A 27,117-nucleotide genomic window follows, 5' to 3' on the forward strand; every position below is an offset into this window, starting at 1 on the left:
TAGAACAGATTCTCCATCCTGGTTCCCAGTAAAAATCAACTTTGCCAATTGAACTTCTAGCCTCCAGAACTGTAAGATAATGATTTCCGTTGTTTAAGCCACTCAGTTTCCGGAAGCCCTAGAGAACTAATACAGGTGGCAAAAGGGAGTGGGCTGCTTCAGCAAGAAATACCTGAAAAAGTATAAATTGTTTTGAACTTAAGAAATGCACAAAGACTGAGTTTTGAGGTAAATGGCAGAAAAAAACTCGATTGCCTTGAAGGGATTGTTGGTAAAAACTACGGATGTTAAAGGAGAGTCTGTGGAGAGTTCATAAAGAGGAAAGCTGGAGAGAAAGCTTCTATCATCTTAGATCATACATCAACACAAACAATGTCGCTAGAAATATGAATGTTAAAGATGGTGGGGTATCAGACAAAAATGAGGATCATTTTATTGGAAACTGGAGAATAGGTGATCCATGTTAATGGAAACTGAAGAAAAGCCGACAGAGAATTTGGTTGAATTGTGTTCTGTAGAGTGGAAAGAACTTATCCATGATGAACTTTTTATATTTAGCTGAGGAGAATTTTAAACAAAGTATTGAAGGTGCAGCCTGGTTTCTCCTTGTTGTTTACAGTGAAATACGAGAGGTAAAAGATAAACTGAAGAAGGAATCCTGCCTGAGTTTTCCTGCAGATTTTGAATTTCCCGCAGATTTTGGACTCAAGAGAGCAATATCAACTCTTATCTGAATTTCTAGGCTGCCATCCTGGTCTACAAATTTCTTACTTGCTAGCTTCCACAATCGTGTGAGTCAACTATTTAAAATTTTAAATATGATCTCTTTCTCTGTCTCCATATGCAAGTGCATGCCATGCATGGCTATAAATATATACATATACATTTTATATGTGTGTGTGTGTGTACAGCCAGTATATATACCTAGCATGTCAGACAGTGTGTGAAGCACCTTGAAAAATAATGTGAGAAGCCATTGTATCCAATATTTCTAGCTCAGATAGATTGGAGAATAACATTGCTGTTAGAAGGTTTTTAATATTCAATATCTCATAGGTAGTTATAAGTGGAGTTTAGGGAAAATGATTCAGGTCTAGAGTTCTGAAAACTATCTGTAAACAATTTTTTTTAAAAAACTGTGGTACTAGATAACTTTTTGAAGCCAGAGGGTAGGAAATAAAGTTGTTGAGAAAAGAAGAGAGAATAACTCAATACACTTGAGGGTACCCTTTTGTGAAACATGCCTTGAGGAAACAGAATAGCCTATATCCATTTGTTCTTACATTTTTCAAAAATTACCTCTAAGCATCTGTATTAGTCAATGTTCTCCAGAAAAACAGATGACGACCCCAGTCTCTTTAAGTTTCAGTTTGGGAAAGCTCAAAGATGCCAAAAGCATCTGTTTGTTCCAGCCAACACCTTATTTTGGTGCTAATTTTTAAAATTCTTCCCTAATGCTGACTAATCTCCCTTTTAAATCAAAAGAAATCAAAGTCTAAATGAATCACATTTTTTATTCATTATGTTGATACTGTTAGTTTTTAACGGGTCATTATGCTGTTTCGATTTATATTAATCATATACAGTTTTCTATTTTAAAATTCATTTACATATAAAAGGTCGGTTAATTTAAAAAAAAATTAAGTATATAAGAGAAATAGGAAGATTGATAAAATACTCTTCCTGACTAAACTATAGCCAGGTTCCTTGATCCCTTTTACTGGCAAAGCCTCCACTTTGGCCTATAAAAACTACAGACTCTCAGCACAACTGATTTCATCCACATCCTCCCCTCTCCTACCCCTACACACATATCAAAAGACTTGAACAAACACTAATATAGTTTCTAACAGCTCAAGGTTGCATTCTTAAGATGAAATTTGGAGTTATCCTGGACTTATCCCTCTCTCTACATCAAATTAATCTTGTTAATTTTGTCTCCAAAATGCCTACTAATCATCTCTTCATTTTCTGCCACTGATTCACCCAGGACTGTACTGTATCTTACCTAGATTATTAAAATAAAATACTCTCTTTTCCTTTTGATTCTCATGACCTTACTTGACTTCTTTTCAATCCATTTTATACACCATTGTTAGAGAAAGCCCCCTAGAGCAAAAAACTGTTATTTCCTTCCTTACAATGGTTTCTGCATAGATTAATGGTGAAATACTAACTAGTAAGTCCCCATTCAAAGCCCTTCACAAAGTGATACAAACTCTTCTTTCTGTGATTCCTCCTCTACCCCATACACTTTCTATTGTGTGATATGAAAATATTGGTAAAGATCCAATTTTTATGTTCAAAATTTGAAAAAATATAAAAGTCTAAAAAACTCAGAATAATTTAAAAATGGGCCTCAAAAATGAACTGAAAGATGTATTTTATACTGCAGACACACGGTGGCACCATTTTAGCAGCCTAACAGCAATACTAGAGAACCTTTGTTAATATTGTGTGATTATGTGCTAAAATTGTGCAAGTGCTTTAAATGGCTAATGTGATACTACTTTAATCATTTATTAATGGTATTGTTAGTGCTAAAAATGCTCCACAATATCATTAACTTTGAAAAAGAATTTAGAGGTGATAGTTATTTATAGATTGTTTTTATTACTCCTTTGTTTTAGGCTGAATTGTGTCAACACTTCCATGTTCATATGTTGATGTTCAAACCCCCAGTATCTCAGAATGTGACTGTATTTAAAGATAGGGTCTTTAATGAGAAAATTAATTTAAAATTATTAGGATCGGCCCAAATCAAAGATGACTCAAAAATGAACTGAAAGATGTATTTTATACTGCAGACACACGGTGGCACTATTTTAGCAGCCTAACAGCAATACTAGAGAACCTTTTTAAATATTGTGTGATTATGCTCTAAAGAAAGCATATAATTTTCTGATAAGAAAAATATCAGAAATGCCAGCCTTATAAGATACTGCGGTTTTCTAAAGTGTGGGACAAATACCTGTGGAGGCACCAAGATAGATTTAAGTGAGATATAGACATGGTATCAAGGACACTGTGTCATTCAGATAAAGTTTTTCTTTCACTTATTTCTGGTAAGAAAATTAGGAAATAGACATGTATAGAGGGAAGACCCTGTAAGAAAACAGAAGGTACTGATCTACAAGCCAAACAGAGAGGTCTCAGAAGAAACCAGCTGTGCTGATATATTGATCTCAAACTCTTAAGCCTCCAGAATTGTGAGAAAATAAATGTCTATTGTTTAAACCACCAAGTCAATCTGTGGTATTTTGTCATGGAAGCCCTAGGAAGCCCTAGCAAACTCATATTCCCTTCAGTATATTTACAAATATAGAAACCATACAATAGTTGTGGATTAATGTACTATATAGGAGTGCAATCTCCATATTATATATTTATTCTTACAGAGAAACTGAGTCTTGATTTATGAGTTTGTAAATTATTTGAACTCTTCAGAAATCCTTGCCTCAAATAAAATGCCACTGTCCTGAATGTTGGCCGTGTTCTCTACTGACTATTAACCCAATATATTGTGTGTTTTTCCTCATTTGTATCCTTGCTCAGCTGAGCCGAGTTTAATGGAGTGGTTAAAGGTGCAGGCTCTAGAGACAGGCTGTGTGGACTCACAGCCCCGGTTCATCACTAACTGTGACTCTAGGCAGTTATTTAAAAAGCGTGGGCCACATTTTTCTTGGAAATCTATAAAACAGATATTAAAAGGGCCAGCAATAGAGGGCTCTGTGAAGATCAAAAGAATTGATACAAAGTATGTAGAATAGTACTGGGAACTGAGAAAAATGTGTTATGCTGTTGATTATTCCTCTGCTTAAGTTCCATTTATCTCCTTGGGTAAAAACAAAAAACTGCCTATCCTTCAAAGCCCAGAAAAGATACCTCCTGTTTCTTCTCAAGTTGAATAATAAACTTACGCTGACAAAGATATTGCAAGACATGAGCTTTAGTTTCCAAAAAATTGGATTCAAATAATTTTTACATTGATCTATGATGTAATTTTAGACATTTTGCTTAATTTGTTTGAGTTCCCAGAGCTGGTATATAACCTGACACAGTGGAGCTCAGCATTTTTCTAATAAATATGTTTTTCCGTTTGTAGGTTGGGAAATATTATAATATCAGCCTTATAAGATACTGCGGTTTTCTAAAGTGTGGGACAAATACCTGTGGAGGCACCAAGATAGATTTAGGTGAGCTATAGACGTGGTATCAAGGACACTGTGTCATTCAGATAAAGTTTTTCTTTCACTATTACAATCAATGTTATGGCCCGTTTCCTTTCAGATGCACTTCAAGATTAGCTCAGTCACTGACAACATGGGGAATATATTTCGACCTCAGATTTTAAAAGTGCCATTATTATTTAGACACTAGGTAGAAGGCTAAGTCTCAACGTTGTGCTAATAATAGCATCGTTTATCCCTGGACTAAGACCTCCGCTCCTGGTTGGGGAATCAGACTGCCTGGGCGGCACTCCAGGCTGACAGCTCCCCAACTGCGACCTCCTGGGCAAGTCACTCGGTCCGGATTTCCTGACGTAGTATGGGGGAACTGACAGTACAACACACAACACAGGGCAGTAGTGAGAAACAGACAATGCAAAGGAATTGGCACAGCACTCAACAGACAATATAAGCTAATATATACTCTGCCTGCACACTGCGTTTTAGGGTTAATTGAAAGCCCCCACTCACGTGACCACTCCACTGCCCGGCGCCAAGACGCGCTGATGTCACGACGTCGTGCGCCGTGCAGGCGTCAGCAAGCTGCGCCGCGGTGCGGCGCGCCTTCGGGGTGCTTCTGGAGCTGGTACTTGAGCAGAGCTACCCGGGGTTTATTGTCTTCGCTTCACAGGGTCTGTTTGAGTCCTGTCCACCGGACCCTACCCGGGGTACCTTTGAAAACAAACGGGCTATGTTGCTGTTGCTTGTCGGTACCCTCTCCTGACGCCTCCGTCGCCCGGGTCATGTGGACCCTCGTGGGTCGGGGCTGGGGGTGCGCACGCACTCTCGCGCGGTGGGCCACTGGGGCCGCGCTTGGGCCCGCGCCGACCTTTGGGGCTGCTCCAGAGTCCTGGCCTACCTGCAGGGTCTACAGCTCCGCAGAATTCAAGGTGACTGCCCCCTGGAATCTGATATAGCCATGTTTTAAAACATTGGAGTACCCTGTGCGATCTTGGAAATGTGTAGGACTTTCTGGGACTAGCTCTGAATCCTGCTTACAGGGAGGCAGAGCACAGTGTGAGCACGGCTCAGGTTCCCGACCCTCCACCGTTCACTAGTGTGACCTTGGGCAAGTCACTAACTTCGTAGGATTTCTCATTTGCAGTGTCAAATGTTGATTTGTTTACGCGAGCCACTGGTCGAAGTGCTTTGCGGGTATTCATCTATTTAATTCTCCTAAAAAGTCTGCTGAGAAAGTTGCTAGTAAATGTTAATATAACGTCCATTTTCCTGTAAATTAACTAGCTATGTGGCCTGGGCAAGTTACTTCTTTGTCACTCTCCTGCTTCATTTGTTGAATGCAGAACAAATCAAACATCCAGTGGCTAATTGGTGAGATTTGTGTGATTTGAGGAGTGGACTTTTTTAGACTAATACCTAGAATGCAGGAAGTGCTCTGTCTTTGTAGTTTTATTATTTCCTTCTACCTCAGCCAGAGCAAACCTGTGTACTTTTGACTCTGGTGGGAGAGGGTGGGAGGTTCAACAACTCTGATAATTGTGAATGGATACAGTTTAGGCAGAAAAGTGAGGTGACTGAAGGCAAGCTGTAAGTAGGCAGAAAGACAAAACCTTATAATTAATCAACTTTGGCCCTAATATGCCTGTGGTTTCAGAAATGGATTTATATTGCAATTCACGGTTTTAAAGATGGTGCAATTCTCTACCTTTTGAACTAAAGGGAAAGAAAATCTACAGGGCAAACATCAGAATTGGTCTTTTTTTGGGGGGGGGCAGACTTTCAGCTATAACTGTGCTTTTATTATCTGTCTTATATGAGGCTGTTATAAAAAAAACTTAAAGCTCTTGTGAATTTTATATTTCATTTTAATTTTATGGTTTTGATTGTGAAATATAGAGTTGATTGGAAAGAAATGTTTAGAGTACAAAAAACTGGTATATTTTGCTTGATAACAATTTCTAGCAGTTTGTGATGTGTTTTAGTAAAAACGTTAAAGATGTGTACACTTAAAACCAGGAGTTCCATTTAAAAATATTTTTAAGTTTTAAGTGAAAGTCTTTTGTTGGATGTCATCTGTTTTTCTTTCTCACCAGAGAAGCTGTAAAGTAGCAAAATTGTATCTAAAATAAAATTTTGAGGCTCAGTTAGAAACACAGATTTTTAAATAAATCTGATTCCTGGTTAAATGTGTGATAGGAGCAGAAGATTTCTTTCAGCTTTTCTGTAGTTCCGTTGCCTCAAAAGTTACTGGACAAGGTATTCTCAGGTCTTTAGAAGTTCTAGGTATCTTAAGGTCATTCACAATTATAAATTCAGTTCCTGGTTGGCCCTAAAAATGGTGTAGAAATGTTAAGGGATTATTATTTAGCTGTATAGTTACTTTTGACTATTAAACTGATGTTCCTTGTAATATGAACTTAACCATATATGTCTTTATTCTTAGAAGAATAATATAAACAATATAAATGCTAGAAATGATATTGTTCAACGATTAAAAGAATATTCTTTGAATTGTTATACTTGTTTGATAGTATGCAAAATTTATACTCTTAAATGTGGTATTTCCCCTTTCTAGGAAAAACTTGACATGTCTAGGTTTCCTGTTGAAAATATTAGAAATTTCAGTATTGTTGCACATGTGGATCATGGCAAAAGTACTTTAGCTGACAGGCTCCTAGAACTTACAGGTATTTCATTTATATTACATACTTAACTGATGGCTGCGAGTTATTGAGAATTACTTTTACTCTTAAATTTTAATTTTATACGTAATATTCTCTTTTTTTTAAAAGCCCAGAGAAATATCAGTAAGTGTTTCTGTTTATAGGGACAATTGATAAAACAAAGAATAATAAGCAGGTTCTTGATAAATTGCAAGTGGAACGAGAAAGAGGAATCACTGTTAAAGCACAGACAGCATCTCTTTTTCACAATTGTGAAGGAAAGCAGTACCTTTTAAATCTCATTGATACACCGGTAAGTTTAATATTAATTTTGCGTGTATTATTAAAGTCAACATTGTGTCAGTAGTGCAGACAGATCCTTGTTTAATTTTTGAACTGAATATTAAACATCTGCCTTTGCTTTTTGTTTTCTCAGTGTTCTTGTGTTAGTGTCAGTTGTTTCAAAAGTGTAGGGTACAAAAAAGAAACGAGTATTTAACAACTTTTATCAAGTCAATAAATTTGACATAATGCCCTTTCCTAAAAAACTACCTCAGATTTACAGGTATCAATATTTTTGTTTCTCAGGGCCATGTTGATTTTAGTTATGAAGTATCCAGGTCACTTTCTGCTTGCCAGGGTGTTTTACTTGTGGTTGATGCAAATGAGGTAGGCATTTTTCATTTTGCATGATGTGACATGTGATATGACATGACTATTTGGTTGTTTCAAGAGTTTTTCTTTAAAATGTGTTTTGGAAATAGAATTTTAGTGTTTGAAAAATAGATTTATTACTTATTGAAAATCATATGGTTTCATCCTATTAACTTGAAATATTATTACACTAAAGCATTCTCTGGAATTGACTAGTTTTTAAATTGGAATTGTTCAAAAGATTGTTGTATTTTTTTTTGAAGTGTGACATCATGTTATCAATGCATCTTACAAAAAAACCCCACCAACTTTCGCATTTCTTAATCTGAGGTTTCTATATCCATTTTTTCGCAGATCTTAAGAATAAATCATTAGTTTCAGATCATTTTAGGTGATTTTAAGGCAATAATTTGGGAAGTATTAGGTTTTTAAAAAATCAATAGCATTACTAAGCTCTTTTGTGGTGTAAACCATAAAGACATTCAGCAGATGACCATATAAGAGCTGTGAATATACTAAAGTAAGCTTTTGATACATGTTTCTCACAAACTCTTCATTCAAAACCCAACTTTTTTTAGTGGTGGTGGTGGTGTTGTGTTAAGCCTTTCCTGATCCCATCAAGGAAAGTCAATCTTGACCTTATATAGGCAGTACTGGGCTTTATAAACTGCCTTGATGACTGTGTTCTTTACTAAGCTTTGAGGTCCTTGAGAGTCCATGTTACATCTTTTGTTTCTCCAATGCCTGATGTATTTCCTGGCACAGAAAAAGCCCTCCAATAAATGCTTTCTGAACTGAAAGGAATTATTACAGAGAATGATTCAGATGCATGGAAGAATAGCTATCATAGTTGATTTGCCCTGTACCTTTCCTTAAAGGCTTCTTATCTCAAACTTAGTAGACTGTTGGCTCACTCTACTTCGTGTGGTTATTGCTTTACCATCAGCGATTTTCATTTTGATCCCAAAGACAAGTTGGAGAGAAAAGTATGAAGGGTAGCTACGTGGCATTTTGTTTAATTTTATTATTAGCATGATGCAAAGTCTCTTGAAGAAGATGTGTGGAATGGTCTTAAATTACAAGTTTTGTGATAGATAATAGAATGGTCATCTCAGTGTCTTGTGTCTTGATATTTTCAGGGTATTCAAGCCCAAACTGTAGCAAACTTCTTTCTTGCTTTTGAAGCACAGCTATCGGTAATTCCAGTTATAAATAAGGTAATTACAATGAGACAACAGTGTTGTTATTTCACTTTCTAAAAATACAATTAGTGTTTAAATGTCAGTTGTACTATTTATTATATGAGGGATCTCCTGCTATTTATTAAATATATTGGTGGGATTTATCTCTTTGAATTGTATGTAACAGAAGTGCAACTTAAACTCACCCTTGCACAGAGTTGAGAAGATAGTTCCCCTGAATTATCTTACAGTAACTGAGGGCCATTTCTGTAGGGAAGGAATGCAGAGCAGATGAAACATGTTTGTCCGATTAAACCATACATAGGAAAAGAAGAGAAGTTTATAATCTAGGAAGAAACAATACAGCACATGAAGCATGACAATTTAGTGCTAAACTGAGCTCTGTCTATAAACTTCCATTTCATATTTTAAAATTAATTTAGAATCTTAATTTTAAAATCTGCATTGCTTTAAATTATATTTATTGGTAATGGAGTTAAGTTTAAAAGAAGGCCATAGGTAGGACAGCTTGTTGTCAGACTTAATGTTATATTTAACTTTTCAAATCAGTTCACATGCTGCTTAATTGATAAATTACTACTGATCTCTTCTGCTGCCCTGGGTAGCTAACTGCTTAAAGTTTTTTTGCATGCTCTGCTACCTAACTTCTCTTTTTCAATCATGGTTATTAAATTGTACTGCTAATATATAGATTATTTTACTGCTTTTGAAAAAATATCATAGAGGGGTCAGTTAGGCTGAAGTGGGTAAGCTTTTAACTACCTCTGAATACTGTTAATACATAATACATCTTATCCTTATTATACTAACACATAATGGATTTTTTTTTTAAAGATAGATCTGAAGAATGCTGATCCTGAAAGGGTTGAAAACCAAATTGAGAAAGTGTTTGATATTCCAAGTGATGAATGTATTAAGGTAAAATACTTTCCTAAAAAGATTATACTTTGAAAAAAGTCACAGGAAATTGGACTAAGTGAAATTTCATGGTATTTGATAACCTGACATTATATGCTTTTTTTTAATAGTTTTGCAAATTTCTTTTACTATTAATTTCCTTTTATCCTTACCAAAAGTCCCTTTTATATTGTTGGGACATACAGAAATTATTGTGATGCTGTAGTTAAAGGAACTGAGGCGCAAAGGTTTTAATCACTTTCCTAAGATCATGGGTTTAGTTAGCCAATGTGCCAGGACTAAAACACAGGCCTTCTGAAACTCCCTGCGGTATTTCTTGTGTGTCATTTTGCCCAGTGGAAATACTGTCTTTGAAGAGCAGGTTCAAACTAATTTCAAGGCATTTGTATGTATCATTCTTGGAACTGACAAAAACCTATTTTATAAAAAGCTATAGTAGTGCTAGGAAACAGTGGATTTTATTTATATCAAAGTTGCCACCATTATAAATTTGAATTTTTGTTTACCTTTCAAATGATGATTTGCTTGTTAAATAGCCACTGCCAAACTGCTACGCTACATGGTAGTGTAAAGTATGTCAGCGTAGCACTGTAATGTTTTTCTTTCAATCTCATTTAATTTTCAAAAGAGCAAGTTATACATGGTTTTATATTTTGGATTGTGTTATATTAAAATGCAATTAACTATTCTGATTTTAATCTTAATAAAATTCATTCAGATTCTTATTTGGTATATGCCAGCTAAGAGTATGGCAGTGAACAAGACAGACAAGACAATCAATAAATAAGTAAAGACAGACAGACTTTCTGCAAACAGTCAATAAATAAGTAAACAAAGAAGTAACCATAGGAATTATTGACTAGGATAAAGTTTGTCGAGGAAATTCATTTGGCAAATTGTTATTATTCTAGGTGAAATACCATAATGAACAGTGAAAAGTCTTTTTTCTTAGAGAAATGTTATGACATAGAATAGCTTAGCAAAAGCGTCTCTGATAAACTGAAACATGGAGGAATGAATAATTTTCTGAAAAGCATTCCAAGAATAGAAAAGAGCGTGTGTAAAGGACTTAAATTAGAAAAGATTTGGCATGTTTACTGATCAGAAAGGTAGATTGGATGAGAAGGCTTTGTAGGGATATGCAGGAATCAAGTTGTGCTGGGACTCTTGTGCTAAAGAGCTTGAAAATTATTCTGAGGCAATGGAAGGATTTTAAAGCAAGAGAAACAAATAAATTCAGGTAGCCTTACAGAGAATGGATCAAAGAGGTGTAAGAAGAGATAGAGGGAATCCAGCTATGAATAGTAGCCCAGATGTGAAATTATTATATCTTAAGTATTAACTATCCATATGAAAAGGAGATTATGATCCAGGAGGAAACAACATAACCCATAAAACATAACAGTTCATTGCTAAACTGAGCACTGTCTACAAACCTCCATTTTCATACTTTAAAATTAATAACCTTAATTTTAAAATCTGCATTGCATTAAATGATGTTTCTTGATTTGGAGTTAAGTATATAAGAAGCACGGCTGCCCAGAGGCAAGATAGCTTGTTGTCAGATACAAGAAATGAACCATACCGTTCATTTGATTTCTTTTTTCTGGTAATGTTAAGCTGCTCTGTGTATGGGCATAGAAAAAACATAATTGGATGCAGTCAAGGTTGAGGTTTTGCCAGCTGCCTCTAATAAGGAGAGAATAGAAAGTGGATGAACCAGAGCGATTGTAAATGATGGATCTTGGAGTCCCATCTGGGAAAGAATAGAAATGGAGTGGAGGGTGGAGCTGATGGACAGCATCAAGTAGTATATTCAGTAGTTACAACTTAAGGACTGTTGTAAAGAAAGTGCTACAGTCTAGAGCAGTAGTTGTCAGTGTTGGGTGGTTTTGCCCCTGAGCAAATATTTGGAGATAGTTTTGGTTTTCACATCTTGGGAAGGATGCTACCAGCATCTTGTGGGTAAATGAGGTGCCCTGGTTGCTGCTGAACATCCTATAATGCACAGGACGGCCTCCCAAAACAAAGAATTATCTGGCACAAAATGTCAGTAGGGCTGAAACTGAAAATTCCTGGTCTAGAGTGAATGGGAAGGGTAAGAAGTTTGAAATCAGGATTTCAGAGAGAGTCCATTTATTACTGGTGAAAAAGGTTAGTCATACCATGTGGTTTGAGTGTTGGCTTGCTTTTCTGGTGTGAGAACAGTAAAGTTAGTAGTCAGATGCCTTATGGTTTTATGCCATCCACATACATTGTTTATTCACACAACAACCTTGACATTTAGGCAGAGTGTGAATAATCACTTCATTTTTTAGACGACAGAATTTATACTCAAGGAGATAGATACTGGTGAAATACACGCATTCAATGCAGAGATATGATTGTTACCCAGATTTTGAACTCTTAGTCTATTCCTCTTTCAGTGCCATAATCAGGACTCTCTTGTAATTCAATTCTAGAACTGTAGAACTACCCAATTATAATAGAAAAAGAGGTATTTGTCAATATACTGTTTGCTTTGTTCTTTTCCTTTTGCTGTATTTCTCAAATTGATAACTGTTGGAATTATTTCTTCCTTCTGATCGTAAGTCACAGGTCATCAAGATAGAAAAGTATAGTCAACTTTAAATGCTTATATTTTTCACATGTATCTTTTTAGATTTCTGCTAAACTTGGAACAAATGTTGAGAGTGTTCTTCAGGCAGTTATTGAAAGAATTCCCCCGTGAGTATTTGGTGATTTTTGTACTAGTTGTCTCTATTTAATAGTTCAAAAACTGTCTATGCTTAATAGTTCAAAGATTTTATCAGCTTGAACTGTTATTTTAGCTTAACAGATGTGGCAAATATTCTTGCAGGGAGTGAGAATAAATTTATTTGCTTTTAGTAAAATATAGAAGGCAAGTACAGTAAAGTAAAGAAAAAGCAAAGATGATTGATGGAGGTCTTTTCATGACAATCATTATAAAATATACCTCAGTACATTGGCAATTATTTTCCTTTGCTTTAAGCTGAACAAATATATTTATAAATAATTTGTTAAAACTGGAGGTTATTAAATCTAATATATTTTATAAAAAGGTCTTTTTATTTAGGCTGTTGTGTATCAAACTTTCTCAAGAACTCAAATTAAGTACAATATCTAAGTTGAAAACAGGAATTTTATTAAGATTTTAATTTAGTATATATGTATTTACTTTTTACTTATATTTACTAGCCCTAAAGTGCATCGCAAAAATCCCCTGAGAGCTTTGGTATTTGACTCCACCTTTGACCAGTATAGAGGTGTGATAGCCAATGTAGCATTATTTGACGGAGTGGTTTCCAAAGGAGATAAAATTGTATCTGCACATACTCAAAAGACATACGAAGTTAATGAAGTAGGAGTTTTGAATCCTAATGAGCAACCAACTCATAAATTGTAAGTAATCTGCATTAGTAATTAAAATGCATTTGTATGTGGTTCTGTTTCTGCATTTTTCTCAACTTGGTAGTCTTAGAATGATCCTCATTTGATAACTTAAAAAAAACTATTTAATGCAACTATACAGTAAATGCTCTGTCAGAAGGAATCTTGGGTGAAGGACAATAGAAATGTCAGTTGATACTTTTTTTATTCTAAATGACTAATTATAACTAGGTTTACGATCAAGGGTAGATTGGATCCTATATTGATACATTTGATGAGACAATGAAAGAGTTCCCTCCACCCATATTGGGTATCATTTTTGACAGTTCTTCGTAACTAGATTTTCCATTGTAAAGGTGGTATAACAGAAACCTTAATAAATCTTTAGTGTGGAATTCATGGTAAAACCTTGATTAAAATTCTTGGGGAGTGGGATTAGCAAGGGTAGTGTGCATTAGAAAAACACATCTGAATTGACTTGTAAAAGAACTATTTATTGAGTGCCTACTCCATATCAGGTACTGATGAGACATGACCTTGGATACATAATTTGAGCTTTGTGAGGTCCTGTTTCCTCATTTGTAGAAATTATGGAACCAGATGACTATCAGATCACATTTGAGTGTTGAGTGTTGTATGTCTAAAAACAGCACTATATTGAGTCAAAGTCTATTTTTATTTTACTGAAATATTTTAACATCTATTTATATTCTGCCATATATACTGAACATTATCACATCTTCATTTAAGGTTCTTAAAGCTCATTGTAAGTGTAAATTATTTTACCTTTGTAGGGATTTTTTTTTTTTAAACTACAGCTGAACTCAGAATTCGTTCTTTTGCTAAAGGAGGAACATCAGATGTCCAGTTTGTTCAGAGTTCACATTTTTCTTGGATAAAAAGTTACCTTTTTTTCCATTGTTAAAGCATTTGCAACACAATTCATTAATAAAAGACATCACAAGTAGTGTACTTATTGTAATGCTTTTGTACTTACTAGTTTCACTGTATTTACAATATACTTTAGAAACTGCTGTTTAAATTGCAAAGGTTGGCAGAATCATGAAAAAGGTGATAGGTTTATAAGTAGAGAGGTCTAATGGATTGTAAGACTTGGTGTGTTCATTTGCTGGCAAGCTTCAGAGTTTGATAATTGATATGGAGCACTTATTTTCAAAGTGTATGGAAAGTTTGGAAAGTGTATGATAGTTTCCTGGGAAGGTAGAACTAATTGTGAGTTATGTGCTTGAAACATTAAAGCAGTAAATATTTGCATATAATAATTTTATTTAGATATGCAGGACAGGTGGGCTATCTGATTGCTGGGATGAAAAATGTCACTGAAGCGCAAATAGGAGATACATTATATTTACATAAGCAACCAGTGGAGCCCTTGCCTGGGTTTAAATCAGCGAAACCAATGGTATTTGCAGGTGAGGAGCTCACAAATTCAAAGGTTGAAGGCCATGATATTTTTAAACTAAAAGTTTGTCTCAGTGGTTAAGGAAAAAATACACATTCTGATTATGTTAAATAACCACGAATTCTAGCCTATTGTTTCACTTAATTCTTTGTGCTGTTTATCAGTTTATAATTTCATATGTATGATGAAATTATATGTGGGAGATCATTTAGGATGTGTTAAGAAATAAGCTCTTAAGGAAGAAGTTGTGATGTATAGAATACAGTAATATAAATTTTTCTTACTTTTCTAGGGAGTTCATTATTATATTTGAAACATTTTTTAATTAGGATGTTCTTATTACTGATTATCATTAGACACTGAGTATCTTCATCTTCGATAGAGTTTCTTTAATATTGTATTGTACTCATGTAGACATGACAGAGAATGGTGTTGCCTCAAGTATATATCATTTCAGAATCTGTTACTTCCTTTATTTTGGAGAAAGGAAGACCTGATTGAAGGTCATCAGGTTACTCTGTGCCGAGTATCTAACCCTTGATTTTCGCCCTACAGTCTCTCTCACTGGGAATTAGGAACTTTGTTTACCCCTACCTTTAGGCAAAGTCAGTCATCTGGATTTTAGAGGACTTCAGAGTTGTCAGATGAAAGAGAATCAGTAGTGATTCCCATAGTTTTTGTAAGTAAATACCAAAAAGCAAAATTTAACTATGGTTTTAAGTAGATAATCTGCCTTAGAAAATTGAGAGTGCAGTATAGTTTTCATTTCTACTCCTATTTTTATCTAATAATAAAGTTTCATTTGGGTTGTGGGATGTCTTGTGCTTTTGTTTTTGCAATTACAATGTGTTTCCTTAATAGGCCTAATTCCCATGTTTTTTTTTTTCTTTTCCCTGTAGTTTTTCAAAAACATTGAAAACATTATTTGGAGTGCCAATCTAGGTGTATATTCTTTAATGACTTGTAAGATACTTTGAAACCAAATTATCATAAATTTTTAGCAAACTAGTATTTTGGTCCATAAAATACAAGAAAGTAATTTAAAAGGTAAATGACTAATTTGGAACTTGGCAGCACTACACATGTGGTTTGATTGGTCTGGAGGCAGCTTATCATGTGATAATTAGAAATCATTGTATCCCCAGGAATGTATCCTATAGACCAATCTGAATATAACAACCTGAAGAGTGCTATAGAAAAACTAACTTTAAATGATTCCAGTGTGACAGTTCATCGGGATAGTAGCCTTGCTCTGGGTGCTGGCTGGAGGTAAGATTCATTCACTTTTTTTTATAGGAAAGAAAGGTATAAATGGTATATTTTAAAAATATTTTTATAAGAAAGGGAGGTTTTTTTAAAGTATCAAGTACGGGAGGTATAAAATGGTGCATTGTTCTGGAACATTTACTGAAAATAAGTTTATATTAGTGTAAAGTGGACAAAAACAATTTTTATCTGCCTGTTTCACGTTGTGGATTGACATTTTATGGGTAAGTTTTATTGTGATTTAAAATAGATTTCCAGTGGAAGATTTTAATCTTATTTAATGAAATTATGCCAGCATTTAATTATATTGTAAATTCTTTGACTCAATTCCATCCCTTCCTTAAAATAACAATATGTTCATTAAAAAAAAAAAAAAAAAAAATGAAGCCCATGGGACATAAACATTTTGGGGTTTATCTTTTCCTCCCCCAGGCTAGGATTTCTTGGACTTTTGCACATGGAAGTTTTCAACCAGCGACTGGAGCAAGAATATAATGCTTCTGTTATTTTAACAACCCCTACTGTTCCATATAAAGCTGTACTTTCATCATCAAAATTGATAAAGGTACTTAGTATTTAGTACTGTTTTGCATTAGTCTCTTGGAAAAAATAAATGTGTGTATATACAATGCAGGAGAAGCTTTTTACTATACCAGTAGCTGATTAAGTTTTAAATATTTATTGATTAGTAGTAATAAACATTGAATTACCCTATGCCTAATGATGAAGAACTTTTTTGAAAACTAATTTATGCAGTATTTTTCTTAACCTGATATAATCTCCACATTATCAAAACTAGTCTATTGCTGATAGTAAAAAGTAAAATTAGTCGTGAAAACAATGTTCTGATTCTAGCACAAAGATGCAAAATGTAATTTTGGTCATAAGTAATTTCTCTCATAAAAAGTGAAGCATTCATTCCAGTGACTGAGAAATTTTAAATTTCAAATCAGTGATGAAGACAATATTGTATTCCATGTAAGTGGCAATCTGTTCATTTTAAGCAAATACTAATTTTGGCAATCTAAATATTTTCCAACAAAATTAACTATTAAACTATAATGTTTTCTAAATGTCAAGTTAAAATGTATTCTTTTGTCATACTTTTTCTAAATGGTCCATGAAATATGTTTAGTAAATATCAATAATTGGAATATATTGTTTACTAATACTTATTAATACTAAATGATTTCAGCGGGAGAGATTTTAAAATATAAAGCAAACAAGAAAAATGATCATTATATTAAGATTTCTTTTTAAGTATTGCTGATTTTTCTAATTTTTAGGAATATAGAGAAAAAGAAATTACAATTATCAATCCTGCACAATTCCCTGATAAATCAAAAGTAACAGAATATTTGGAGCCAGTTGTTTTGGGCACAATTATCACACCAGATGAATACACTGGAAAAATAATGATGCTTTGCGAGGTATAACTAATACAATTTAATACAAAATTAGGTTTTAGTCCTCTGAAATAGTGATTTCCAACTTGTTTTAAAAGATTTCTTTCTGCTGAGCATACTGAATTTAAAGAGATTTTCTTTTATATATATATGTCTGTGTCTGTATACATAGATATAGATATATATACTTTTAAAATTTTGATTTCAAATAAGAAAAATATTTCTGATAATTTGTGTAATTCACTGATTTGATATTTTAGCCCAAAGGAAAGAAATTTGATAATTAGCTAAATGTATAATTTCTTTTCGCCTTTTTGAGTAGTTTGAAAGATGATTATAGTACTTCAAGGACCATAAATTTGAAGGTACTCCCATTTTGCTTTAGTTCTCACCACATTGTAATAAATGATTGAATCCACAAATGGTATGTAATTATATTCTTTAAAAATACTTATTTGAAATACTCAGATACATATTGGAAAGTGTCAAATGGTGACTTGAGTTTTAATTAGGTTAAAAACTAGATTGTAATCTTGGTCTTATACTTTTAATTTCTCTGGACCTAATTATTTATAAAACAAGAAATTAGGATTTTTGACTTTATATGTAGTTACATTTGATTTACTGTTAAATGAAATAGTGTTTATTTTAAAAGATAAAATTCTTAGATAAAGATTAAAAGCTTTGATAGCAAGCCTAAGGTAATTGAAATATAAAATGTTTCGCCCTGGATTATAAATACTGCCTATAAGTTTTTAGTAGACCATTAGAGAAATACATTATTCCTCAGTATTTGAGTAGGTTATCATTAAACCCATTTTTTTCCTTCCCTTTTTAGGCTCGAAGAGCAGTTCAGAAGAATATGATATTTATTGATCAAAATAGAGTTATGCTTAAATATCTCTTTCCTTTGAATGAAATTGTGGTAGATTTTTATGACTCTTTGAAATCCCTATCTTCTGGATATGCTAGGTAAAAAATCAATGAGAACCTAAGATGCCTGACCAACTTTTTTGAAATATTGATGAGCAAGAGTACACTAATTCTTTAGTAATTTCAGCTTTCTTGAAGATAGTTGAGAATCATATGCTAAGGTTAAAATGACTTGGAACAACCTTATAGGTGTTACAGACTACTTGTGATTTGCTTATAGGAGAAAAACTTCCTTTGATTTATTTTCTAACTTTTATTTCTCTTAACAAAAAAAGTTACTCCCCTTTTCATGAAGAGTTGTATTCCTTGTCTGTTAAGAATTAGACCTAATTTCAAAAATTTACTGTAACCTCAGTGGCACTTTTAAAATGTATTTGTATGTTATGCAATCTCAAGAGCATCTATTTACATTTGAAAAATAAAAGTGCATATTCAGTCTGTAAAAAATGTTAAGTGTGCCCCTCCATTAGTGAACACTTTAATAACTTAGTCTTTCCAGGACCAGGTTGTCCACATCATGAAAACCATTGTGTATCTGATAGGAGTACATGGAGAAAAGCCAGATAAAAATGAAAGAAGAGTTACTATTAAATAACAAATAAGGAACTCAGGGCATGGCATTCTGAGAGGCTGTTTTTTTTTTTTTGTTGTTGTTGTTGGGGCATATCACTCTAGATACCCTCACTATGCCCTAAAATCTTATGTTACAGGATAGTATATAGTAGAAAATAGATATGAAACATGGGGAAGCAAAAGGGGAAAAATGAACATTGACATCTATAGAACTCCCACACAGTGCATGAATATTAATGTTAACGTGCAGAGACAAATTTCAGTGTTTAACGAACATGCTACAATGACTTGGAATTTTAACTTTAATCAATCATCTTGTCAGTGAAGAGAATTAGCATATATAATTCTTCTTACCAAGGAATCTTCATGTTCCTTTGTATTGAGAATTTTTTTCTACTTTGTCACCCAGTTTGTTTGTTTTTTTTTTTCTTTTATGTCTTCTTTCAGACAAGACCTTGAGCAAGTAAGTGGCTGTGGCATTTAAAGTAAAATGAATTGGGAGGCATATTAAAATTACTAGAGTTGAAAGGAAGATTACTAGGTTTAATGTTTATAAATATTTTTAACAGAAGTCTGTCAATTTTAGTTTGCATTTGGGTACTACTTTCTGAATTATAAGTGGTCTTAAAAACCCTTTTCATTTGGAAACTTAAATACATTTTGAATTTAATGAGAGAATGTCATTTTTGAACTACATAAAAATAAAATATTCCAGCTTCCAGCATTAAGGTAATTGTTATGTTCAAGATGGATGTTTTACATATGCAGTCAATTCCACACTTAACAGAAAGTCATCATAGGCTATGAATTAAGATCAGGGAAAAATTTATTTCATACCAGGAGGCAAGAATCAACTGCAACTAGGTCAGAGCAGGGAGTCCTGTGTTATACAAGAACTGTAGTGGTGTCTAATCAAACAGGCATTTGCCCTCAACCCATAACCCCAGTAGCTTTTTGGAATTGCAGATGTGTTTCCTGCATTCTAAGGGAACACTAGAATACCTGTGTTTTCAGTAGAGGTTAGGAATTGATTGGGCTCCTTGGAAAAAGAAAACACAATTTTTATAATGATTTCTTTTGAAAAAATGAGTTAAGAAATTTTTAAGATTTTTAATATTTTGGACCACAACATAGCTGGAGCTGTAACAACTTCAAAGTTAAGGACCACGTCTGTTTTTTTCTCTTCCTATTTGCTTTGTATTCATTGGATACTTAACATGGTATCTTTCATACAGTAAATGTTTAATAAGTGATGCTTTCTGAAGAAAATATTTTAACAATACTTCTGAAAAGAATCTGTTAATAGAGTGTATTATTGTCATTTTATGACCTTTCTGCTGAAAATCTTTAGAAACCAAACATAATTTTGCAAGTCCAGGCACCAGTTGTTTTAAAATTAAGACAGTAGGAGTATACATGTTCTTGTCTGTGATTGGGACAACTTGTAAGCCTATAATTGAAATTTTCTTGTTAGACTTCAGTTTTATAAGTTAAACATTTAAATACCTGTTTTGACTAACATTGCAAGCTTTGACCACATTGTTAAAAGTAACAGCTGAAACTAAGTGCTTGTTTGCATGCTAAACTAGGCTCTGTTTGGCTCTGTTTAAACATGTATTATGTACTAGGCATTGCTCTAAGTGGTTTACATGTATTAACTCATTTAATCCTCACAAAAGCCCTCTGAAGGGAGGTGCAAACTGAAGAGCCAAATAGGAAATTCAAAGGTCTCATTTATTAATGGCATTTTATGAGTGTCATAGCATTTATTTAAACATAGAGTTGTCATTGGTAATAGAAAGTTAAACAGAAACCCAACTCATAAATCTGAAAATGATCCATTAATATATAGTATTGTCTGAAGCCTGCCAGCTGCTGGGAACATGGGAAGGCATGATATTTGTTTTCAATAAACCCTTTTCTTTGTCAGGTTCACCAATTTATTTCCCTTTCCCCTATAAACATATTCCCCTTGTTTTTGCCCTTGATTTAATAAACATAAAAAGATAACATTTAGATCCATTCACAAGAAATTGTATGTGTAATATTTTGATGGAAAGTTAGATCTCTTTGGGGAGTGTAATGTGGCAGAAAGTAAGACATTTTGTAAAGAGTAAAAAAAGTAATCTCTTGGGAAGTGTAATATTTATCACTTGGAGTTTTTTCCTTTTAGTTTTGATTACGAAGATGCAGGCTACCAGACTGCAGAACTTGTGAAAATGGATATTCTACTGAATGGAAATACTGTAGAGGAGCTAGTAACTGTTGTACACAAGTAAGTTGAATAGAAACTAATCATGGAATGTGAAAATACTCACTTTTGATATGTTTTTCACTTATTTTTGAGCAGCTGCATTTAAAAAACTTTTAAAGGTAATTAAAATAGAGTTCACCCTACTTACTTTGCTTTCTCTTCTTTTTCCACACTTCTCTCTGGACTGCTAAAAATAGAACAGAGCTATAATAGTCAAAAAGAATAGTGTAATAGAAATGTTTCCCCTTACCACGCAAAAAAAAAAAATGTTTTGAAAATTTTATGATGATGGATTTAGAATTGGGAACAAGTTTTTTTGTTTTGTTTTGTTTTGTTTTTTTAGATGGGAGTCTCATTCTGTCACCAGGCTGGAGTGCAGTGGCGCAATTTCTGCTCACTGCAATCTCTGCCTCCTGGGTTCAAACGATTCTCCTGTCTCAGCCTCCTGAGTAGCTGGAACTACAAGCGCGTGCCACCATGCCCAGCTAATTTTTGTATTTTTAGTAGAGATGAGGTTTCACCATATTGGCCAGGATGGCCTTGATCTCTTGACCTCTGATCTGCCTGCCTCAGCCTCCCAAAGTGCTGGAATTACAGGCGTGAGCCACCGCACCCTTTTATATTTGTAAAAAAATTAGGAAAAAACCCACGTGTTCAAGAAACAGCAGATTGGTTAAAATGAATTACAAAGCACCCATATTGTTATTTTCAGCCATTAAAACTTGTGGAGTAGTATTTAGTAACAAAAATGTCTATTAAATAAGAGGGTAGAATATATCATAAACACTGATCATAACAAAAATATGCAAAAAAATGACTAGAAAGATATATGTTTAAAATAAACATTCCAAAATGTTTACCGTTTTCAGTGGCTAAGGAAAGAGAATCAAGAACGGTTTCTATTCTCTAATGTTGTATTTCTAAATTTCCTGTAATCATACATTGCTTTCTTAGAGAAGTTGTTCATGATTCAGAGAGTAAGAGATATTTATGATAAGTAAGTTCCATTTGAACCTCCTTAAGAGATCACCTTTACATTGATTATGCAACTGGCCTAGAGAAATACTTGAAATATTTTTATTTAGGATATATAAACAGTTGTATTTTTCTGTCTCAGAGACAAAGCACACTCAATTGGCAAAGCCATATGTGAACGGCTGAAGGATTCTCTTCCTAGGCAACTATTTGAGATAGCAATTCAAGCTGCTATTGGAAGTAAAATCATTGCAAGAGAAACGTGAGTTGAAATTGATTTTTGTTCTTGAGCCAGTTTCAGAAATGATATACCTAAAAAGTGAAAGAATATTGAACATTTTAACATTGGCCTAAGCTTTATTCTTACTTGTAGAAACAGTACGATAGTGCTCTCCATTTTTCTGATTTAAGTAATGACTGTTAGTTTGAATTACTTATATAACACCATTGGGTGATGTGATTTGCAGTTAGTATTAATATGTATGGGTTTGAGGAACTGTTTTAATTTCCACTCATATGAATGTCTATAACTGAATTTCCCGGGTAAGGAATTTCTTTATGGTTTTATCCCTTTAGGTAGATTATAAATTAATAGAAACTGAAACTAAAAGGTTTTGTCTTCCTAATGACAAAATTACAATTTTTTTTTTTAAACCCAAAGTATTTAATATCACTTCCCTACTTCCCCAGAGCTAGGGAGGTTATAAACCAAGGAATGCCAATACCATGTTAGGATTTGCATTCTAGATTAGGGACCTCACATGAATTATAGTAGACATGGAAGATAGGCTAGTTTCTATAGGACACGGAAATGTAATACATCAATCAGAACACTGGCTGGGTGTGGTGGCTCAGTCTGTGATCCTAACTACTTGGGAGGCTGGGGCAGGAGAATTGCTTTGAGACTAGTCTGGGAAACATAGACCCTGTTTAACAAAAAAACAAAAATAGCAATGAAGAACACTGAATAAGCTGCTCAGCTTATAACAGCAGATGCAGGGTGTGTCTTGTAGCACTTCCCATTTCCTTTCCTTAATGATACTAAGACTTCTGGGAAACAGGAAGTATCTCCTCAGTTATGAAAAGTTGAAAATTGTTATTAAAGTCTACCTTTACTCAAACCTAATGGGGAAGTACAACTATCATGTTAATATAGACTTGAGGTTAATTTTAGGCCCACTGTTTGAAATACATTTCATTTCCTAACACAATTTTGCTTCAGTTAGTTATTCTGTGTTTCGTAAATACTGAGATCAGGCAGAGTGGAGATGATAACCAGGGAACATCCTGGAAAGTGCAACTTAAGACAGTTAGCAAATGCTCATTCTAACATAAGTGTGTTGAGAGAATACCTTAAAAAAACAGGTTTTTCTCTCTAAAGGAATACATAAAGGTGGTGCTATTTTCAAAATTAGATGATCTAGAAATTTCTCAAACATTATAGAAATAGATTAGTTTATAACTGGTGGGGTAGATATATTAATCTTCCTAGCCACTCCATCCACATTCAGTAGAGGCAATAAGATAATAAACATGTTTTGTTTTTCTGAAGTAGTAGTGGTAACAGTATTTTTAGATTGAGTAAAAAATAACGTAATATATTTCGTGTAATCAAGGTCACATCACGCTTGAATTTGGCCTAATCAAACCTACCACAAGCCTTGACCTTTTTTCTTAATGTGTGTTGACAAACATGTTGAATTTGTTCTTTTATGCCAAGTACATGAAAATAAATACAAGAGCAATTGAAGTATCTAATTAATATGCTTATGGAAATTTTACATAGGTAATGATACTGTCATTAAAATTTTCTAGTAAAGGGGAGATTGTTTTTGGTAAGAAAGTGCTTTTAAACAGTATGGAATTATGTACTTAAACGAAATTCTCTCTTTTACAGTGTGAAAGCCTATAGGAAAAATGTTTTGGCAAAATGTGTATGTATCTAGTTGTATTTATTCTACTTTATAACTTTTATGGGTTTTAAATCAAAGGGGGCATAAGCTTACTGATTTCTATTGTTGGTTTTTATACATTTTTCCAAGTTTTCTTTTTGAATAGGTAAATTTCAGCTTGACCATGGCAACCGGTTCATTTTGCCCATATCCTTAAATATTTTTTCATCTTATTTATAAAATAAAAATTTACAAAAGAATTATGAAAATTGTTCTTATATGTAATACTAAGGAAGATTCTTATAACAGTTATTTCTATGATCTGGGTAACATGTTTTCTTGATCTAACATATAATGAAAGATTTTGAAAACAATGGCTTTATTTTACAGTTGAAATCAATCTCTCCTGACATATGCTTTGCCAGTGTGCTGTTATTGAGCTGTTAAAAAAATTATTCTTGCGCGGGCTTGGTGGCTCACACCTGTAATCCCAGCACTTTGGGAGGCCAAGATGGGCAGATTACTTGAGGCCAGGAGGTCGAGACCAGGCGTGGCCAACATGGAAAACCCCCATCTCTACTAAAAATACAAAAATTAGCCAGGCCTGGTGGTGCATGCCTGTGATCTCAGTTACTCGGGAGGGTGCAGCGCGAGAATTGCTTGAGCCCAGGAGGCGGAGGTTGCAGTGAGCAGAGATCATGCTACTGTACTCCAGCCTGGGTGAGAGGGAAACTCTATCTCAAAAATTAAGAAAAATTATTCTTAAATATAGTGAGAATTGAATGATCAATTCTTTCTCCAAATGCTCAGTATAGTTTTTGGCACATTTATTCCTATGTGATTAAGAGTTTCCTATATTAGACTGTGGCTTTATAGTCAAAATTCCAAGCTTAGAATCAGTAATGAGATTGATAATTCTTCCTTGACATGCATATTATAATACTTGGTTTCTTTAGGGATCTTCACCTCCATCCAAATTAAAGCCTTTATCATTCTTTGACAGTAAAATTAGGATCTGCTAGGAAGATTAGAGAGATGTCTGCCTTATGGAAAATAATTTGGTATGCTTATTAAGATTGTACTGATGCCTCTGTAATCATGTGATTATTTTCTCTTTAGAGTGACTCAGACTTCCAATTTTTAAAAATATTTTTCAGTATGGTGGTGATATTACCCGAAAAATGAAGCTTTTGAAGAGACAAGCAGAAGGGAAAAAAAAGCTGAGGAAAATTGGCAACGTTGAAGTTCCAAAAGATGCTTTTATAAAAGTGCTGAAAACACAATCTTCTAAATAATTGGTGGGAAAACAAAGACTTTTCATAAATTAAAAACTATCTGTTTTTCACTGCAATTTGTAATATGCTGACAACAGAATGAAAATTATAAAATTTGCTTGTTACTTTCAGGGTATTCAGGTTCAAATAACTTACTAGCCTTTTGTTGAAAGGGAGTAATGAGTGGGTAGGTTAAGAGCTTAAGATTTTGAAGCCATGTTGCCTGTTCTCAGATACCTGTTCCAACCACTCACTAGTAAGGTGACCTTTGCCAAATTAACCTTTGTTTCCTCTTGAGTAAAATAGAGATTATATACTACCTACGTAAGTTGTTGTGAAGATTAAATGAAGTAATACATTAAATATTCAGAGGTAAAAGACACTCAGTTGTTAAGTCCTTAATGCAGTTATGTCCTTAAATGCATTGTAAGGTCCTTAGAAACTGACTTTAAGCAAGATGTCACGTAGCAGGTCCTTGAATGACGACATTTCCTTCTAAGTGGTTTATAACATTGATGAGGAAAAATAATTGGTTTATGAATCATTTCATTATTATTATTATTATTATTTTGAGACGGGAGTCTTGCCCTGTCGCCCAGGCTGGAGTGCAGTGGCACAGTCTCGGCCCACTGCAACCTCCACCTCCCGGGTTCAAGAGATTCTCCTGCCTCAGCCTCCATTACAGGTGCGCGCCACCATGCTTGGCTAATTTTTTGTATCTTTAGTAGACATGGAGTTTCACCATGTTGGCCAGGCTGGTCTCGAACTCCTGACCTCGTGATCCACCCGCCGTGGCCTCCCAAAGTGCTGAGATTACAGGCATGAGTCACCATGCCCAGCCATGTCATTTCATTTAAAGTCACAATTTCCATGAATCTCAACAAGTGAGGACCTGCTATATTTTGTTGCGTGCAGTTTTTCCTTACTGACACTAAAAGGCCGCATACTTAAGATTCCATCTACTTTAAGTTAAAGGATTTTCAGAATCACCTTAAGTGTCAAATTTGTTAGCAGGATTAATTTATCTGATATGAATTCATTTATTAAACAGAACTCAAATAACATACTAACTAGACAGCTGCTCTAGTTCATGATAAAATGTTTATAGATTTTATCAGGTTGTTTGAAACTAAATGGTTTACATCTAAATTAAGGGCAGGAGCTGTCTTTCAGACATTCAAAACGCATTTGTGTAAAATGACAGGTGTTTGGTGTTACCAGGAACTCTTAATGACATTTTAATAATTATTGTCTAAATTTCATAATTGAAGCGATTTTAGAGTAGTTAACTTGAGATTTCAGAGCCACCTAAATGGCTGTATTTCTCCAAAGCTCTCATCTGCCTTGTTTATTCAGCCAATGAACAAACCAGACTGCAGACTATATTATAGCAAGATAACATTATTTAGCCATTGATTTTTATCTTCTGCCTTGCTTGAATGAACTGAATGAAGAAAATGCCTTTTAGGGATAAACACTGTCAAGGATGAATTTTATACTAAGGTTATGTGAAAGAAAAAAATCTCAAAACCACTAAGCCAGAGGGAAGTCAAGCTGGGAACTGATTGAGGCAAACCTGCCTCCCATTTTATTCCTAAATGAAGACAATCACAAAGATAAAATTTGCTCACAAGGAAATTCTTTATGGACAAAGACAGAACTCAAAGTCTTCCTTCTGCTCACATGAAACAAATGCATAAATGGTTGCTTCCTGTGCCCCGTGTTTCACTAAGCCAGATTAAGGTGTAAGTATTCCCCTACCCTCCTCTCACACGTAAATTGTATATTCAGTGAAAGGCTAATCAGAAACCCAGAAGAATGCAACTCTTTCTTACCTGCCTATGCTTGAAGCCCCCGCCCCTCTTCGAGTTGTCCTTCCTTTCAGGACCAATGTACACCTTACACATACTGAGTGATGTCTCATGTCTGTCTAAAAATGTGTAAAACCAAGCTGTGCCCCAAATACCTTGGGCATATGTGGCGAGGACCTCCAGAGGCTGTGTCACGGGCACATCCTTAACCCTGGGAAAATAAACTTTCTAAAGTGACGAGAGCTGTCTCAGATATTTTGAGCTCCCAGTTA

The 27,117-nt window shown here is 34.2% G+C and overlaps 1 protein-coding gene across 10 annotated transcripts; it reads left to right on the plus strand.

Annotated features, from left to right (window-relative positions):
- The first annotated feature begins 4,739 nt into the window (after positions 1–4,739).
- GUF1 (GUF1 homolog, GTPase) lies at positions 4,740–27,083 on the plus strand. 10 transcript variants are annotated; one of them, XR_646895.4, is made up of 18 exons: positions 4,740–5,119; positions 6,766–6,877; positions 7,018–7,166; positions 7,442–7,522; positions 8,647–8,724; positions 9,544–9,627; positions 12,290–12,354; positions 12,847–13,050; positions 14,332–14,471; positions 15,607–15,730; positions 16,160–16,292; positions 17,014–17,157; positions 17,972–18,105; positions 20,813–20,914; positions 22,011–22,130; positions 23,766–23,802; positions 24,764–24,821; positions 24,918–24,948. XR_646895.4 is itself a non-coding variant. In XM_009206765.4 (18 exons), exons 1-17 carry the CDS (start codon positions 4,973–4,975, stop codon positions 24,780–24,782), a joined length of 1,920 nt encoding a protein of 639 aa, XP_009205029.1. In that variant the 5' UTR covers positions 4,740–4,972; the 3' UTR covers positions 24,783–24,821; positions 24,918–27,083. The 10 variants fall into 10 exon arrangements, 9 of the variants coding, with proteins under 9 accessions (XP_009205029.1, XP_031520273.1, XP_003898686.1 ...); XM_009206765.4 differs by having other exon boundaries at positions 24,717–24,821; positions 24,918–27,083; XM_031664413.1 differs by lacking the exon at positions 24,918–24,948 and adding an exon at positions 23,927–23,967 and having other exon boundaries at positions 24,704–24,784.
- Positions 27,084–27,117: the final 34 nt, after the last annotated feature.

Source organism: Papio anubis, chromosome 3, assembly GCF_008728515.1.
Source record: "Papio anubis isolate 15944 chromosome 3, Panubis1.0, whole genome shotgun sequence".
Lineage (NCBI taxonomy): Eukaryota > Metazoa > Chordata > Mammalia > Primates > Cercopithecidae > Papio > Papio anubis.